The sequence below is a fragment of the Camelus ferus genome, chromosome 9 (genome assembly GCF_009834535.1).
Source record: "Camelus ferus isolate YT-003-E chromosome 9, BCGSAC_Cfer_1.0, whole genome shotgun sequence".
In the NCBI taxonomy this organism is placed as follows: Eukaryota; Metazoa; Chordata; class Mammalia; order Artiodactyla; family Camelidae; genus Camelus; species Camelus ferus.
This window is the reverse complement of record NC_045704.1, coordinates 49,444,118-49,463,199: the sequence shown is the minus strand read 5'-3', so window position 1 is coordinate 49,463,199 and position 19,082 is coordinate 49,444,118. Positions and strand designations below refer to the sequence as shown.

The window sequence follows — 19,082 nt, the reverse complement described above, 5'->3', positions numbered from 1 at the left end:
AGAGCTTGGAGAGCACATGGGAAGATTTATACCATGGCGCCATGGAAGGCTGGGCAGGGAGGAGGAAGGATCTCCAGAGCAGCGGGAATGAAGGGGGGTGATAGGCTGTGAGCGTGTGTGGCCAGGACCCATGGTGGTAACTGGAGCAGGCTGGATTTGTGGAGGAGGCTAGGGACCGGTTGATCAGGGTGGCCCTGACCACTCTCCCTGCGCTGGGGTGGCATTGTCGTGTCCTGACTCCATCCATCTTAGGCTGCTGGGTCATTGGCAGGCAGGTAGGGAAGAGATTCTAAGACCAGCCAGCTGTCACCTGAGTCCATCAGTGCTTTCAGCAAATGTTTGTTCACTGCCTTCTCTGTGTCAGCACCTGGGATTTCATGTAGGGCCTCTGAGAGCCAGGCACCTGCCATGCCCTCTGCCCCCGCCTCGCCACTGCAGTGACAGCACCTCCTCTTTATAAGACATAGCAAGATTGTAGAAGACGGGATTCTGCTGTTTAAAAAAAAAAATTGAAAAACATGGGTCTAATAGGATCCCACAGAATCCTAAAATGAGTACATCTTTCTTACAATGAGCAGTTCCCCTCTGCGGAACAAAATTCATCGTGTCTCTTTTCTGGCATCTCCACCTTCCTCCAGAGTTCGGCGTGTACTGCAGCCACTGCCGGAGCGAGGTCCGGGGCACACAGTGCGCGATCTGCAAAGGCTTCACCTTTCAGTGCGCCATCTGCCACGTGGCTGTGAGAGGATCGTCTAATTTCTGCCTGACCTGTGGGCACGGGGGACACACCAGCCACATGATGGAGTGGTTTCGGACCCAGGAGGTGTGTCCCACTGGGTGTGGGTGCCACTGCCTGCTTGAAAGCACTTTCTGAACTTAAAGCTGTGAAAGTTGTCAGAAATCCCAGAGGACCCTCGTGCATGCGGGTGACAAGCTCTCAGCCAGGAGAGAGACTCCAGAACCCACCCCCAAGAGACCAAGATGTGCTCCCCTCAAAGATTGACATAGCACCAGTTGTTCACAAGCCTTTGTCCTCTCTTCTTTGGCTGTTGGTGGTGGGGGTGTCGGTGGAGGAGGATGTTGGCAGATATGCAGAGCTGCACAGACAGGTGGAAGTTTTCTTGGAGAAGAGCCCCTGCCTCCAGAGCTGTGTTTACCTTTTTTTTCCCCCCGAGCAAAAAAGAACCATTTATTTCTCTAAACGTCATTCGTATTTTGCAAAAGGAGCCTATGCCGAGGATGAGCTTACTTTCTGAAGGATAATGTGCAAATCTCATTAGCCACTGGGCTGTGATAGTAAAGTGTGGGACACTCATGATCACTGGCGACCCAGACACACCTTTTCTGACATCACAGTAAAGTCAGAGCTGTGCTTACCTTTAAGGTGTTAACCTTAAACCACGAAACAGTGTCCTTTCTGATGCCATCACAGAGACCAAAGTCAGAGGCAAAGGACAGTCCCTTGAGCCAGAGGACTATGGACATTAATTTAGTTGACAGATGGGCCTATGACATAAGTTGGTGCATTTAATGGACTGTGGCCTTTTAAAATATGAATTATAAATATGTAATGTACTTGAGGATCCTTAAGACTTTTTTGTTTGTTTGTTATTTTTCTTCCAAATGCTCTCCCTTGGCTAATAAAATTCTAGTCATTGTTTGAAAAAAAAGAGATGAGGAAGTTGAACAACATTTTAGTGGATCTTTTTTTATTCTACTTCTAACTGAAATTAACTCTCTGTGATGGGACCAAAGTCAGTGCTCAATCAATTCTTTTAGCAAAAGGAAAATGAGATTACTTGCAGCATTGCTGTGAAAGTCTCCCGTTGCTGCTGTGCAGGTTGGCCTGGTTCCAATACATGTCTTCCCTCTTCTCTTGGGCTCTGTCTACCCTTCAACCTATGTTTATCTATGTTCCAAGTGATTATGACTCAGATGGCCACTGATTCTTCAGAATGATTTTCAGTGTTTCCCAGTTTGTATGTGCCAGGAAAGAGAAATCTTTTCAATATCGCCTCTGAAATTGATACTTGTCTCATAGAATTTCACAATTCCAAATTAACTGACTTAAGGACTATAATTCCGTGTCTCAAAATATGGAAGTGTGGTGCATCACTGTGTTTTAAACTACGGGTTAGGACCCATTAATAGATTGTGAGATCAATTTAGTGGATAAAAACCAGAATTTTAAAAAAATGGATTAGAGTGGAAGAGAGATATCAGAACAAACTAGACGTAGTTAGGGTAAACATTGTCTGGTGTAACTTGTTTACAAGTGTCTGTGCACATGTGTACAATGGATTACAGTGTAAATTCATTTCTTACTGAGGGTTGTGGTCAAAACATTTTGAAAACACTGTTTTGGATGATGCTTTGGATGGGTGCAAAACACTGACATAAGAAGAGCCTAGAACCTGTGCAGTGAGAGCAGGTGGTTCAACCCTGGGCTCTGATGAGTGGGCTGAATAACTCAGTGCAGTGGGTACACTGGGAGGCTGATAAAGCATCGGGCCAAGGAAATCTGAATTTGTTCACTCTCTCCTCTTCGCTTGTTTGTGTCAACGCTGCTATAAAGGCACCACAAAATAGGCTGACTAATTTACAGTGAGCTGAAGGATCTGTTGTGTTCCTCAGTGAAATCACACCATTTGCCAACAATGGGCTTTTCCTCTTCCTCCACTGCTGAAGCTAATGTCAAAATTTGTCCCTGTCTGTCCCCATCAAGAATTACATGTTTTATTGTTTTGTTTTTCTTGTTTTATTGTTATAGGAGTTTGGTCTTTCTAAAACTGAAAAACCTTAATAATGGGTATTAAGGAATAATGCTTAGAACATTACATAATGTCTTCTTTCAGTGTGTGCATTTTTTAAAAATTTCTAAGTTATTGGCTCAAAAGTCTAATATTTTAAAAATATTCCTGTTTGGAAATATTTTAGTCTGGATGGTGGCCGTGGTCAGTATTCTCTCTGCTTCAGAATAGATTATTACAGGCACCTAAGTCCTTTTCTGTTTGTTTTTAAAAATAATACAAGCTATGTTCTAAAGTACCTTTGAACCTGGCAAGGAAAACAGGACTAGTAGCTTTATTTGTGCAGCAGAAACAAAAAGTTTCTTAGGGGTCTGCTGGAAAGAATGGGGGGGCCAGGGTGAGCTTCTGGGCCACCAGCTCGATTTTATGCCCCTGTCCTCACACCCCCTAAAACACAAATGGTATACTGCCATGTAGGTAGAATCGATGCTGCTTTAATTTTTTTTTAATTTCCTCTAATATAAAAATACATTCAGTCTAAAGCTACTGAGCTCACATGCTGGGAGCTCCTTCCCTTATTCTGTGATTCCCTGAGTGGCTGGCAGGATTTCGGAGAAAGCTGGCTCCTTTTTGGTGGCTTAAAATGGCAGGAGCTTGAGGGAAAGACAGGAGTCATTTGTGCTGTCCGAAGACCGGTGCTGTAGCTTCCCTTGTGCTGAAGGGGAGGGGGAGCTGTCAGTGGTCTCTGTGCAGCAGAACAATTTCTTAGAAGATTGATTTTGCCAGCTGTGGGAGAATCGTTCTGAAAACAGGGTTATACCATTTCATACCTTCCTCAAAGTTGGAGCTGACAATAGAGTCTTATACACACACTCCAGGGTAGATCCCAGGGGCTGTGTTTTGAAAGCTATGCCCAGTGATAATGTCATCTGCTCCTTTTTCTAACAAGTAAAGAAGATCATCAGCTTTGAGGAAGACTTGAATACTTGTCAAGCTGCTTATAACACAGTCCCTTCTGAGGAAATCCTGATAACTTACCTTCAACGTTAAAAAGCAGTTTCTTCTCCATCTTTGTTGATAAACTGTTTGGTACTGATATTATTTTGCACTTGGTCTTAAAAGCACTTGATTGATTTCCCAGAACAGCCGTGTTATTTTGGTTGTAAATGATAAATGCTATGATTTGGTGAAATTTTGTCAACTACACACCGTGGCACAGGTGCAGATGGATAACCAGTCCAGTAAAATCTGATTCAGGTGTTTGTTAATTTCTGCTTCAAAAACAAAAATGTTTTCATTGCAATTGGTGAAACAATACATGGAAATAAAATTAAATTAATAAACATAAGATTAATAATCTTCCTCCTGTCTTCCCAGCAACCAGTGTTAACCGTGTGCTTACCCTGAAACTTTTCTGACATACAAACATGCAAACAAATGTTAGAAGGAATTTTTTGTTTGTAGGAAAATGTGATTATATTATACATTTTGCACTGCAGTTGGCCTTTCTCACTTGTCCTATCTGTCCCTAAGTGCCTGGAGACACCAGGCAGCACCAGCAGGGACCAGGGGAGCCCCAGTGGCACGAGATAAATTAAGCATACCAAAATAATACCACAAAGGCTCTGATAATTGTCTTTGGAACCACAGCCCACAAAAGTAGGCCAGGCCCACTTATAAAAGTTAAACCTAAATGGGGTGACTGCTAAAATACAAAATTTAAATAGGACCTAGAGCCTCCTAATAACTGCCAAAATGTCCAGGATACAATGGAAAATTGCCTGTCATACCAAGAACCAGGATGATCACACTTGAATGAAAAAAGACAAATCAGTGATGCCAACACTAGGATGAACAAATGTTAGAATTACTTGGGAGGATTTTAAAGCAGCCATCGTGCTAAAGCTTCCACAATCGATTCCAAATTCTCTTGAAACAAATTGAAATTTAGACAATCTCAGCAAAGAAATAGAAGTTACAAGAAATAACCAAATGGAAATTTTAGAGCTGAAAATACAATAACACATTTTTAAAACTCACTGAATGGAGTCAAGAGTGGAGTGGAAATGACAGAAGATAGAATCAATGAACTTGAGGATAGAATTTACCCAATCTGAACAGAGAAAAAGTTAACTGCAAAACAAAACAAAACACCAGAGCCGTAGGAACAATAACAAAAGACAACATTTGTACATTAGAGTCCCAAAAGAGGTCTGAAAAGAGAGGGGCTGAAAATAACATTCAAAGAAATAATGTCCAGAAATTTCCCAAATTAGTGAAAAACATAAACCCAATGATTCAACTACTTGAAATGTGCTTGTTTTAAAAGTTTAAATTTATTAATTTATCCAAATAGTGTAAATCCAAAGAAATCCATGTCAAGACATACCACAATTAAACTTCTGAAACTCAAGACAAAGAAAAAAATCTTAAAAGCACCAGAGAGAAACAACACGTTATCTGTGGGAGAACAATTCAGATGACACTGTATTTCTCATCTGAAACTACAGAGGCTTGAAAGAATTGGACAGCATTTTTCAAGAGTTGAAAGAAAACTCAACCCAGAATTACGTATCTAGCAAAATTATCCATCAGGGGTGAAGGGGAAACTAAAAGGATTCGTTTCCAAGCAGACTTACCCTAAAAGAATGGCTAAAGGAAGTTCTTCAAACAGAAGTCAGTGATAAAATAAGGGCTATTGGAGCATCTAGAAAGAAGACAGAACAACGGGGAACAGAAATATGGTTACATTGAATAGTTATCTTCCTCATGAGTTAAATAATTCATATTTGATGACTGAAACAAAATTGTAACACCATTTAGTACTCAAAACAATATTTTAAAGTGGGGAAGGTTAAAAAAAAAAGTTGGGAAGGTAAAAGGACATAAATGGAAGGAAGGTTTCTATACTGCAAAGGGCTAAAACGGTACCAATAGACTTGACAAGTCACACGTATATTGTAATACTCAGTCACTGCTGAGAAAATCACACAGAGTGATACACTCAAAAACACTAAAGGTAAAATGGTATAGCCACTGTAGATAACAGTATGGTGCTTCCTGAAACAATAAAAAATAGAATTGTATACTTCTATATAGAATTACCAGCAATCCCACTTCTGGGTAATATACTCAAAAGACTTGAAAATAGAGTCCCAAGGAGATGTTTGTACATCCATGTTCATAGTAGTGGTATTCAGAGTAGCTTCACATTGAAGCAACTCAAATGTCCATCGATGCTTGAATGGATAAGCCATATGTGGTATATTTATACGAAGGAATATATTTAGCCTTAAAAAGGAAGGAAATTCTGGAATATGCTACAACATGGATAAACATGAGTACATTATGCTAAGTGAAATGAACCAGTCACAAAAGGACAAATACTGTATAAATCCACTTTCAAGATGTCCTTGGAGTAGTTAAAATCAGAGACAAAGTGGGATGGTGCTTGCCTGGGTTAGGGGAAGGAGGAGATGGGAAATTATTGTTCAGTGGATATAGAATTCCAGTTTTGCAAGATGAGAAGAGTTCTGGAGATGGATGGTAGTGATGGTTGCACAACAATATGAGGTACTTAATACTACTGAACTGTACACTTAAATTAATTAAGGTGGTAAATTTTATGTTATTTGTATTTTACCATAATAAAATTGTAAAGGAGAAAAAAATAAATCAAGATGAGATTCTAAAAATTGTTCAAGTAATCCACAGGAAGGCAAAATGAAAGAAATAGAAGAAACAAACAGAAAACAAATCTTAAAATGGCAGATTTGTAATAACCCCAAACTGGAATTAGCCCAGCCATCCTTCAACAAGTGAGTCCTTAATCCAACTTCAGTATATCCGTAACAGGGAACACTGCTCAGCAGAGGAAAGAGTAAGCTGGTGGTACCCAAAACCACCTGGGAAGAGAGTAGGACAGACCAGTTGGTAAAGTTTTTTATGCAGATTCCTCTGGTGTCCTCCAGACTGATAAGGGTCTAAAGTTGTCTCCCCTGATTAACTTTTGTCCTTCTGGTAGAGATGGGAGGAGGGACACCTTTGAAAATGTATGTCCTGCTTTTAGGCAAAAGTGGGGAGAGCAGAGAGCTATTCCTACATTTGCTGCTGCTTAGTTACCTTCAGCTCAAAATAATTATGTCAAAGAGGGATGTTTTGGAGTGACATATTCTGGTTTCCTTCACCAGGGAGCAATATTCAATACTTTAATCAGCACATTCACCCCCTGATACACATACCAAGACCCCAGACTTTTCTCTCCTCCAGTGGAGCCACTCATAGGTGTGTGAATTTTGTCTTTAATGACAGATACGTTTAGAGTTGGGCTTGGAGTGGTTAAAGGGATTTGCCCCAGGCTTTCCATAAATGAGCAGAAACAGATTTGAAGCCAGAGCGACCATTGTGCTTTAATAGTAGCGGGAAAGGACAGGAGGGTGGGAGGCTCGGTGGGATCGCATGTAGCCTGGGTTTACTCACATTAGAGGGGGTGGCTGATGTGTGATAAGCTTACCTAGTTGTTCAGTCCAGTTTTAGCCCTCTGACTCTGTTCCCTTCTGGTGGTTATCATGATTTTTCAGTAATAGTTGGGATTGAAAGGCAGGTAAAACTTTCAGGAATAGATGAGAAGTCGGCGGTCACTTTGGAAATATACAACTAATCCTGGGAGACTGGTGATTACTCCCGAACCCTGTATCAGAAATCCCCAGTGCTGCACTCCCCCAGTCCCTGGGGGAATCCTGTTAGTGTAAGGGAGGTACACATGGGAGGAGGCCCATGGATAAACTCGTTCAGATTGGACTAACAACAACAAAAAAAGGTAAGAAGAGCACAGATGTGAGTATCCCACTTTTACATCTCTCATAAAAATATTGCTCTTACAGTAATGTAACTCTCATGACAGACTCTTATTATGACCTTCATTTTGCGACATTAAGCCAAGATATGACATACAGGGTGAGAAGATGATTGGATCCAAATGACATCTCTTCTCATTGAGCTCAGCTCTATGCTGCCACGGCTCTGGATTGCCCCTTAGGAAAGCACTCTCTTCACCCTTGGTGCTTTCTGAAGATTGAAACTGGCCCACACTGCTCAGTGCCTTTGTGTCCAAACTGAGAGTAACTCTGGTTTAAAGGTCTGGGACCAGGCCACACATTACTTTCTTCTGCCACTGTCTTAATTGAGAGAGAATCATTGATGGAGAGCACCCTCAAAACTGTCTCTGTGTTTTCTTTTCCTGATGGAGATCAGAAATGGAAGAAGGGAGAAAAGATCAACCTCCATGTCCAAATGAGATGGATTTTCTTTCCCATCAGGAAAATGTTCCATTTTCCCAGCAAAAGCTTGCTGGCTTTAAAAGGCTTGGGGCAGTCTGTATCTAAATCAAACTTTTTTCCTTCTGTAAACATTATGGACACATGTGATGCAACAGGTTTAAATATTTGTTCAGTACAAATAAAGGATATATTCTTCTTTGTTTTCCTCACAAAAGGCTTTAATAAAGTTGGAAATCCTGAAATAGAGATGGTGGAAGGAGCTCCAGGTGTAATTTTTTTCAGAGCACAGAGCTTCCTGAACTTTTACCTTTTTAAAGCTGAGAAATTATTTTAAAAAATTTTAAATTGAAGTATAGTCAATTTGCAGTATTGTGTTAGTGTGTAGTGTACAACATAGTGATTCAGTTGTATGTACACACACACATATATTTTCATATTCTTTTTCATTATAGGTTACTATAAGATATTGAATGTAGTTCCCTATGCTGTACAGTAGGACCTTGTTGTTTGTCTATTTTATATACAGTAGTTTGTATCTGCCAATTCCAAATTCATAATTTATCTCTCCCTTCGTTTCCCCTTTGGTAACCATAAGTTTGTTTTCTATGTCTGTGAGTCTTTCTGTTTTTGTAAATAAGTTCACTTGTATCATTTTAAAAATTCCACATATAAGTGTTATCATACGATATTTTGTCTTTCTCTGTCTGACTTACTTTACTTAGTATGATAATCTCTAGGTCTATCCATGTTACTTGATGCAAATGGCATTATTTCATTCTTTTTTATGGATGAGTAGTATTCCATTGTGTATATATACCACAACTTCTTTATCCGATCATCTGTTGATGGACTTTTAGGTTGCTTCCATGTCTTGGCTATTGTAAATAGTGCTGCTATGAACATTGGGGGTGCATGTATCTTTTTGAATTAGAGTTTTCTCCAGATACATACCCAGGAGTGGGATTGCTGGATCACATAGTAAGTCTATTTTTAGTTTTTTGAGGAACCTCCATACTGTTTTCCATAATGGCTGCACCAATTTACATTCCCACCAACAGTGTAGGAGAGTTTCCTTTTTTTTCACGCCCTCTCCAGCATTTGTCATTTGTGGATTTGTTAATAATGGCCATTCTGATTGGTGTGAGGTGGTACCTCATTGTAGTTTTGATTTGCATTTCTCTGATAATTAGTGATAGTGAGCTTCTTTTCATGTGCCTGTTGGCCACCTGTATGTTTTCATTGGAGAAATGTCTGTTTAGGTCTTCTGCTCATTTTTTGATTGGGTTGTTTGTTTTTTTTTTTATTGAGTCGTATGAGCTGTTTGCATATTCTGAAAATTAAGTTCTTTCAGTAGCATTGTTTGCAAATATTTTTTCCAATTCTGTAGGTTACCTTTTCGCTTTGTTTGTAGTTTCCTTTGCTGTGCAAAAGATTTTAAGTTTAATTAGGTCCCATTTGTTTATTTTTGCTTTTATTTCTATTGCCTTGGAAGACTGACCTAGAACATTGCTACGATTTATGGCAAAGCTGACAAATGATTAACACTAGGTGGCAGCAGAGATCAAGATTTGGTGAATCTGACAGATTCCCTAAAACCGAAATGAGGTTGTGGATAAAGGTTAATCCAGTCTAGTCTATACCTGTTTCTCCAGTTGTGAAATGAAAGATCTGCTCACCTGTACAGTTCACTCTGGATTCATTGATCCAGTGATTGAACAGACATATACCATCAGAAAAGAAAAGCCATCTGAAGTCCCACCCATTTCCTGTTCAATGACACACTTGCCCTCAACTGCTACTAATCTTTCAGTAAAAAAGTCTGCCACACAGTGACTTTATGTTGCTGGGCCTTGTGGGGAGTGAAAGAAGAGGAATAAGGTTCAGGATGGAGTGAAGTGACCAGTGAGAGAAAACAATGGATGGGGGCAGTAAGATGTGAGCAAACTGCAGCTTGGATTGCTGAGGTCAACACTGTGTTCTGGGAACTCCATGAGAACACTGAGGGAGGCAGCCCAGACCTGATTTACATAGATATTAAAGGTCAAGGTGACTTCAGCAGGATGGAGGACTGGGGATATCTGGATCACACAGGGGAGACTTCAAATTGTGCAACAGAAGGTAGTGAGCTCCCCATCACTGGAAGAGTTCCCTCTGTAGCATCTGGTAAGGGTGTTGTAGAGGGATATCCCACGTTGGTTAGGAGGCTGCACCAGAGGAACTCTAAGGATCCTGACGAAAGAAACTCACCACCTTTCCCTCTGCCTGACTCATTATGTCCTTTCATTCAAAGATCAACTTTTAGGTTGGCAAAAATTTAATGTGCCTCAACACCTTAAGACTTAAATAACAGATTTTTTTTTTAAAGGCCTGATTCTACTTTTCCATCCATCTACTTAAGTATCTGCTCAGTTTCAGGCACTGTGCTACCCTTTGTAGGCGCAGGCTTGTTAATTAGACATGATTCCTGCTGTTTCAGGATATTATGTTTTAGTGTGCATTGTGCTTATTATAACGAGGGTTTTCTGGGTTAGGAATCTGAAGTAGTGGGAATAGTGGCTGTGAATCTCAAGACCTCTGTTCCCACCCCAGCTTTGCTGTATAACTGTAGAGCAGGCACAGGGTTTCAGTAAATCTTTAGTTACTCATCTGTCAGGTGAAAGGGCAGAACTGTTTCAGGTGTTGCCAACTGCCAGGCTTATGGGGATCAGGCATGTAACAAATACACAAAGTGAGTGGATGCTATGATTTGTTTCATAAAGATGCTTTGAGTGGAATTCTCTAGAAAGACATTTTGTGTATGAAGCACATTGGACTGTTCTCTTACACAAAGAATTGTCTTCTCTCCCATTGTTTCGTGAAACACTCAGCCTTCAAGGTCTCTCATTCATCTTCCCATGTTCGTAGAGTCACAGTGTAACAGGTTTTAGTTTAGCCAAAGCAGACTCCACCACAGCTATTTTAAGCAGGAAAGAGATTGATGAAAGAGAAGTAACCCAGAAAATCTAGGAAGGCTGGAAATCAGACTTGGGGGCCATACAGCCCAGGCAAATTTGAATTTCAGTTGGAAACTACGTGTTGTTAATCAAAGGTTCAAATTTAAGTGGGGACATTGTGTTTTCATTTGCTAAATCTGGCAATTCTAGCCAAAGGTCATGCTCAAATTAGACCCTGAGATGATTCCAGCTGCTGGCACCACTCTGGGCGTGGGATGCCACCCCTTCAGGTCTCTGCCAGCTCTGACTCTGGGATCTCATCTCAATCTGTTCCTGGCTCCTCCTTTGTATCACCAGTTCAGATCAAGGTCTTGAAAAGCCTTGGTCCAGCCTTCTTAGAAAACAATTTGGCAATAGCTCTCAAACTCTTCGCTCCCCAACCCTTAGACTCAATTTCAGTTTTAGGAATTTATTCCATAGAGGCAGTTATACAAATGCACGAAAACACTTGTATGAGGATGTTTGTTTTCACATTGCTTATTATAGTGGGAAAAAACCGAAACGACCTAAATGTTCATCAGTAGTGGGACTGATTAGATTGTGATATATTCATACAGTGGACTATTATGACACCATTGGAAAAATGTGGATGCAGAGTGTATGGGCTGCTGTATATGTTTGTTAAGTGAAAGATAAACTGACAAAGTACGTATCAAGTATGGTCCTATTTCTGTTTTTTCGGGTTTTTTTTTTTAGTGATACACACATTTATAAATGCCTAGAAAATTTCTGGAAGGATACACTATTAAAAGGAATGTTGTCTGGAAATAGGTCTAGAGGAGTTTGGAAGTGGAAAATAATTTTTGTTGTTAATTTTTTGTACTGTTTGATTTTTTTAATACATCATTTTGACTTTTTAATGCAAAAAAACCCAAGTTAAATATTGTAAGGCTTCCTTGTCAAAAACAAACACACAACCTTTTTTAAATATAAAAGAAGTTTTTGTTGGCAGCTCAGTGCTTGACTGAGAATTTTGTCTATTGGAGGCAGCTGGGAGCAAACCACTCTAGTTCCTCAATTTTGTTTTAAATGGATAGCTGTACCTGGGATGAAGTGTTTACGTGGGTTAAAAAGTCACACACTCAAAGAATATGTGCTTTTATTATAAGAGTTCTATTGAACAGATTTATTACGAGGTAAATTGCATGGGTGTGTCTGACATTTCAGATGTGGTATCAGTTTGGTCTGAAGTAATTAACTTTAAGATTAATAGCTTAGTTAATAGGTAGTGACAATTAAAATCAACTTTTAAAAGTCCTTCCCTAAAGAGTTTTGGCATTATGTATATTACAGTCCTTGGAATAATAATGCTCCCCAAGAAAACTTGACTCTTCTTCCAAGTCTAAAAGACAATTATGGAAAAGAGATTTTATCTCAAGCTAGCTGAATTCCATTCCAAGAAATTGTAATTCAAGAAGTTTGGAGTAATTTTGAGCAAATAGTGATAATGTATTAAGTAAAAAAGACATGATAAAGAATGTATATTTTGAGGGGGGGGAATAGCTCAGTGGTAGAACACATGCTTAGCATGCATGAGGTCCTGGGTTCAATCCCCTGTACCTTTATTAAAAAAAAATAAAATGAGAAAAAAATGTTTTTGAAAAAAGAACTTATATTTGTTAGTATTCTAATTTTGTAAAACAAACAAAAAACTGTATGTATACGCATTTTAAATCATAGAAGAATAATCCCATTTCCCGGGGGAGGGTATAGCTCAGTAGTGGAGTGTATGCTTAGCATGCATGAAGTCCTGGGTTCAGTTCCCAGTATCTCCATTAAATAAATAAACCTAATTACTCGCTCACACCCCCCCCCACCAAAAAATATCCCATTTCCAACTCTAGTCCCTCTGCCTTTGGGCTGCTGGGTATAGTGAGGACTTGGACTCAGCCATGGGCAAAGTGCTTGTCAGCAAGCTCCGAGGACCCTGCAGAACAGCCCTGGAAGCTCCCTGTACCCCATAAGAGGAGGTTTAACTGGCCTCATATAAAGGACCAGAGTCCCTGGGGCCCCTGGAAGCCAAGGAGGAACAGGTAAGCTGAGTTGGGGCAGTTACCTGGAAAAAATGAGATTAGTGGTGGTCACCAAGAGAAATGGGAAACAGTGACAGAGATCACTAAATCCACTCAGCACGGGAAGTCAGCACTAATGAGGGTTGACTTAAGGGTATGTATTTGGGGGCAGGATCCATTGTTTAAAATTTTTTTTCCTTCTAGTTGTATTGAGATATAATTGACATATATTGACATATAGCACTGTATACGTTCAAGGTGTGCAGCACAGTGATTTCACTTACCCCATGAAATCATCGTCACAATAAGTTCAATGAATATTCATCATTTCATTCAGATACAAACTCAAAGAATTGGAAGAAATATTTTTTCTTATGGTGAGAACTCAGAACTTAATCTCTTAACAACTTTCATATATAACATACAGCATGTTAATTATACTTATGTTGTACGTTACATCCCTCGTACTTAGTTATCTTATAACTGATTTTAAAGTTTTAAAGACAAACCTCTGTCAATACCATCCAGGTGAAGATCCCCAGGACCACAGCTGTAGGTGAGCAGTTGGGTTTATTGCCTGTTGCAGAGAGGGAGGCCATGCACCAGGAGTCCTGGAGTGTCTCAGGGGAGAGGGTACTCTAAGGGCCTTCTCACTGGACTTGCACTTCTGTTAGGTGATTTTGATATGAGTTTGTGGAAGTGGAGGTTTGCTCTGGGTTGGATGTTACGTTTCCAATCAGAAGCAGGCATAATTCTGATTGGACACAGTAATAAACTATAATGAGAGGAAGGGGAGACCAGAGAGGCTACAGCTGTACTTAGAAGGAGCTGAGGCTGGGACATGGGGATGGTTGATATTTGGGGGCTTGGATGGTGTTCAGGTTTTATGTGTTCAGACATGATTCCTGAGTGGTCATGTTTTCGTCTTGCTCCACATGGTCTCCGAGTGGCCCTGTCTGATGTTGATGTGAGGAAGAACAGGACCTTGCTGAGGAACCAGACCAACCTTTGGACATCAGAAACTGCTCTCCTTTGTCTCACCCACACTTTTAACAAATTTTGTCAGACTAAAGTCACTTTCAAAGTAATAAACCAAGTTTTTATCTACTGGACCAAATGCTTAGCAACTTGGTAGCTTTTCTTATTCTCAAGAATCATTTGTTTGTTTTGTTTTGTTTTTAATAAATAGTGTATAATAGGGCTACAGAGCAAAGTGTTATCAGTATCTTAATGAATGCTTAATCTTTAATCAAGGGTCATTTAACAGATGACAGCAAGGAAGAAATTCAAGAGAAACAAAACCACATATTTTTTATGGTACACATATATACCTATAAATGCACAGAGAACATTCTGGAAGGACACACATTAAACCAATAACTGTGGTTACCTTGGAGCAGCAGGGAGACCACAATTTGCATTGTTGGTCAAAGGGAACCTCACTTTTTTTTTTTTAAAAAGAGACTTTATTTTTAGTTTTAGGTTCTCAACAAAGTTGAGTGGGAAGTACAGAAGTTCCCATTTACCCCCTTTCCCCATATGTACTTAGTCTCCCCATTACCAACATCCCCCACCAGAGTGATACATTTATTACAAACAGTGAACCTACACTGATACATCATTATCACCTGAAGTCCAAAGTTCACATTAGGGTTCACTCTTGGTGGTGTGCATTCTATGGGTTTGGACCAATGTGTAATAACGTGTATCTATCATTATGCTGCCATATATAAGTTATGATGTCATAACTGAAATATTGTGGGAGATGGCTTGTAAATACTTGCTAAATTGTTCTCTATCTAACCAGGTGTGTTGGTGCCCCCAATAGCGCTTTTATTATTTTCAGGTTTTCTCACTAAGTGCTAATTGTATCTTGAGGCTTCTAACTTTAGGCTTATTTTCTAGCCATCATGAAATTAAAGAATGTGGGACATTGATTTTTGTTTGTTTGTTTCTTCCACTTAGTCCCCCATCGTTAAGCTGGTCCTACCCACATACATTTCTGCTCCATTTCTGGGAACCCCCAAGATCTCTTTTTGTGTTGGAGTTCCTAATCTGAGATCCATGAACTCTCATGGTTCCAGAAGAGTCTCTGGGAAGATTCAAGGAATCTTTAAACCTTTCAATTTTTTTTTTTTTAAGTTTATTCTTGTGGGGGAGGTAATTAGGTTTATTTATTTATTTAAATGGAGGCACTGGGGATTGAACCCAGGACCTCCCACATGCTGGGCAAGCACTCTACCACTGAGCTATACCCTCTCCACAAGGGATTTGTAAACGAATGGGGAAAAAATAGCATATTTATTTTAACTAAACCGTAATTTGAATTTATCATTCCTTTCAGTTATTATGAAGGCATGCAAATTTATAGTTTAGTGGGTCTAAGTTACACATTTAAGCCTTAGCTTTTCTTCAACACTCTACTTTTAAGATTTTTTTCTAAATATACACAAAGATAGGATAGTGTAATGAACTCTCATATACTTCTCACCAGCTTCACCAATTGTCAACACTTGCTCTAATTGTCAATATCATTTTTATCTCTATCTCCGACATCCTCCCACCTTGCCAGGAGATTGTTTTGAAGCCAATCTCAGCCATCATATAATTTCATCAGTAACACTTCAGTATGTATCTTTAGAAGGTAAAAATTCTCTTGTGAAACACAACAATGATACTTCAGACTTTTAACACTAATTCCTAAATATTCAGTTAGTTTTCAGGTTTCCTTAACTGTGTACAAATGTTTATTCAAATCGAGATCCAAAGTCCACACATTAAATTTATTGCCATGCCTCTAAAGTCTCTTTTAATCTAAAGAATTTATAGGTTTCCTCCCTTTTCATCCTTGCAATTTACCTGTCAAAGAACAAATTGTTTTTTCCTTCCAATTAGCAAATAAACTGTTGTTTCTTTGCAAATTATTTGTTGAAGGATGTGTGTCCTGGAGAGTTTTCTATATTCTAGATTTGCTGATTGCATTTCTTCTATTTCCTGTGAACTGATAGTCGGATCTAGAGTTGCCAAATAAAATATAGAACATCCAGTTAAGTCTGAATTTCAACTAAACAGTGATTTTTTTTCTCTTTTTTTAGTATAAGAGTGCTCAGTAGTGCAATATTTGCTCATCTTGTATTCCTATTTGCTAAATTTGATAACCGTAACCTGGAAAGTTGATCACATTCAGCTTGGGTTTTTAGCAAGAATACATTCAATTTGCCGTTGTGGTGTTGTGTACTTCCATCAGGAGATACATAAGTTCTGGTTGTTTCTTGTTTTGTGATGCGAAGAATGATGCATGGGTTCATGCTTTGTCAGCTGGATGAATCCATTGCTAATATAACCCCTCAGCTTTTCACCTGATGACTTTGGCAGGTGATGGTCATTGCCCTGAATCATTACTTTATTAGGGTTTCCAGAATGATGCTCTTCCAGGTCTATCATTCCTCTATTCGTTAGCTGGAATTCTTTTATAAAGAACTGACCCTTTGTACAGCTTATGTGGGAGAGTTAAGCTCTTTCCTTAAGTCCAAATTTTGCTAGCGCAGAAGAGGGAGCCTTACAAATCTAACGGTAAAATCTTGCTCGGGATTTAGTTAACTCTTACAAATCCAGTAAATCAAAATACACTTTTGGTAACATCAATTTTTAAAGCATTTCTATGTGTTAAAAATCAAACATATACTTCCAGAAAATCAGAACTCTTCAGCATTTAAATGTTGATAGCAAACTTAATTAAATCTTCTTAAAATTATAATATGTTAAATGCTCTAGTATATCAGATGATCTGAAATGTTGCAAACCACTGAACACTGAATAAAGCCTGTAAAAAGAAACACAGTGATAATATAACTTTTCATATCAGGTTTGACACAGTTTATATCTAAACTTCATTTCCTCATCATCTATATGTTGATTATTTATGCCTTTTCAGAATTGATTGCAAACTCACGTATCCACTTAAGGGGAGCTAAGTAAGCATCTCTAGCTTCCTACCTCACCTCGGAGTGATTCAGAGCAACTGGCCAGGAAAGGAAGCGAAAACGTGGCAACTTGGGTGCACCAGACCCCATGTGGGCCAGCTGAGGCCTTTCTCAGGGTCTGGTTCTCAAGTCCCCATCTTTGAACTGGAGTTAATTACACATTTCTCAACCCAGAGCATCTTACATTCTAGATGATCATCTTTCAGATTTCGTCCTTACCAATCTTTACTTTCTGATTTAGGTAGATGGAATTGGGCAGCTCTTCCCTTACCCCCGACATGACTTGTAGCCCATCTTCCTGCTGCATTTTAAGGGCTCATTGGATTCTGCACTCTCTGCTTTGCTTCTGTTCCACCCATCAGCCCGCCCCCTTGCACAATTGTCTGTTGACAAATGGAACTTAGAGCTCCAGATAAAATGTGAAAAGTATCCCCAGGTCAGGTTTCTCATTCTCATTGATATGTTTCTGGTAAAGAAATAGCCACTGAGAAATTAAGCAGGTGTCTCTCATTACAAGTTTTCAGTTGAGAATCCGAGACTATGATTCATGGCTACTTAACCACCATTACTAGGTCAGGAGTAGGCAATACGCGACCTGGTGCTCCTGTTGGGTACAGGTCATGATTGTCTTGGGCAGATGCCCTTTCTACCCTTTAACTTGACACCTTCTGCTCTTCCATTTCTTCATATCTGTGGATGAGAGATCACTGAAAACAAATGAGCTTATTTACAAAGATACTATGGTGCAACAAATTGATTGTGACATCTGCATACCTTGAATGCAGAATATGTTCATAGTCCTTGTTCACTCAGTTATATAAAATGCTGACATTCACTGACTTGTTGGAATGGGCTTTGAGTCTTTCAGGTAAAGATATTGTTTAAAGTAACCTGTATTATCCCCTTCACTATTAAGCAACAAATTTCCAGTCTAAAGATGGAGATTACTGCTGTCTCTCAGCTCACCTAGCCCATTTCTGTTCTTATGGTTTGATGACTAGAGAAGGTCCTTTAACATTTGTTGTAAAGCTGGCTTGGTGGTGCTGAATTCTTTTAGCTTTTGTTTATCTGTGATGCTTTTGATTTCTCCATCAAATGTGAATGAGAGCGTTGCTGGATAGAGTATTCTTGGTTGTAAGTTTCCCCCTTGCATCACTTTAAATATATCGTGCCACTCCCTTCTGGGTTGTAGAGCTTCTGCTGAAAAATCAGCTGATAACCATAGGGGAGTTCCCTTGTATGTTATTCATTGCTTTTCTCTTGCTAATTTTAATATTTTCTCCTTATCCTTAATTGTTGTCAATTTGATGACTATGTGCCTTGGTGCGTTCCTCTTTGGGTTGATTCTGTGTGGTACTCTCTGTGCTTCCAGGACTTGGGTGACTGTTTCCTTTCCCAAGTTGGGGAAGTTTTTGGTTATTATCTCTCCAAAAGTTTTCTCAGGGCCTTTCTCTCTCTCTCCCCTTCTTTTGCTGGGACCCCTATAATGTGAATATTAGAGCACTTCATGTTGTCCCAGAGTTCTCTTAAACTATCCTCATTCCTTTTTATTCTTTTTTCTTTTTTCTGTTCCGAACTAATCTGTCTTTTAGCTCACTGATCTGTTCTTCTGCCTCATTTAGTCTATTCTTGGTTCCTTCTAGTGTATTGCTCATTTCAATGATTTTTATTCTTCAACTCTGAGTATTCTTTATATTTTCCAGCTCTTTGCTAAAAACTTCACTCTGTGCATCTGTACTCCTCTTGAGTTCTCTGAACATCCTGGCCATCATTACTTTAAATTCTTTCTCAGATAAATTACCTATCTCCTCATCACTTAGTTTTTCTTCTGAAATTTTTATCTTGTGCCTTGGTCTGGGAGATACTCCTTTGCTGCCTCATATCATCTATCATTCTATGTGTTTGTGGATTCCTTCCACAGGCTTTGGGATTGTTGTTTTCTTATTTCTAGTATCTGCTCCTGGTGGATGAGGCTAGACTAGAGGCTTATGCAGGTTTCCTGGCAGGAGGAGCCAGTGCCTGCCCACTGCTGGGTGAAGCTTGGTCCTGGACCTCTGGTGGGTAG

General features: G+C 39.5%; 1 protein-coding gene across 3 annotated transcripts in view; it reads left to right on the top strand.

Moving 5' to 3' along the window:
- Positions 1–19,082, top strand: part of WDR59 (WD repeat domain 59) — a 102,869-nt gene that overhangs the window by 72,043 nt on the left and 11,744 nt on the right. For 2 of the 3 annotated variants that reach the window (XM_006179212.3, XM_014554646.2), the window contains one exon: positions 639–4,126. The exons of the other annotated variant lie outside the window; for it this stretch is intronic. In XM_006179212.3, coding sequence (XP_006179274.1) covers positions 639–874 — 236 coding nt within the window. In that variant the 3' untranslated portion in view covers positions 875–4,126. Of the gene's footprint in view, positions 1–638; positions 4,127–19,082 lie in introns of those variants that run through there. 3 annotated transcript variants of the gene reach the window in all.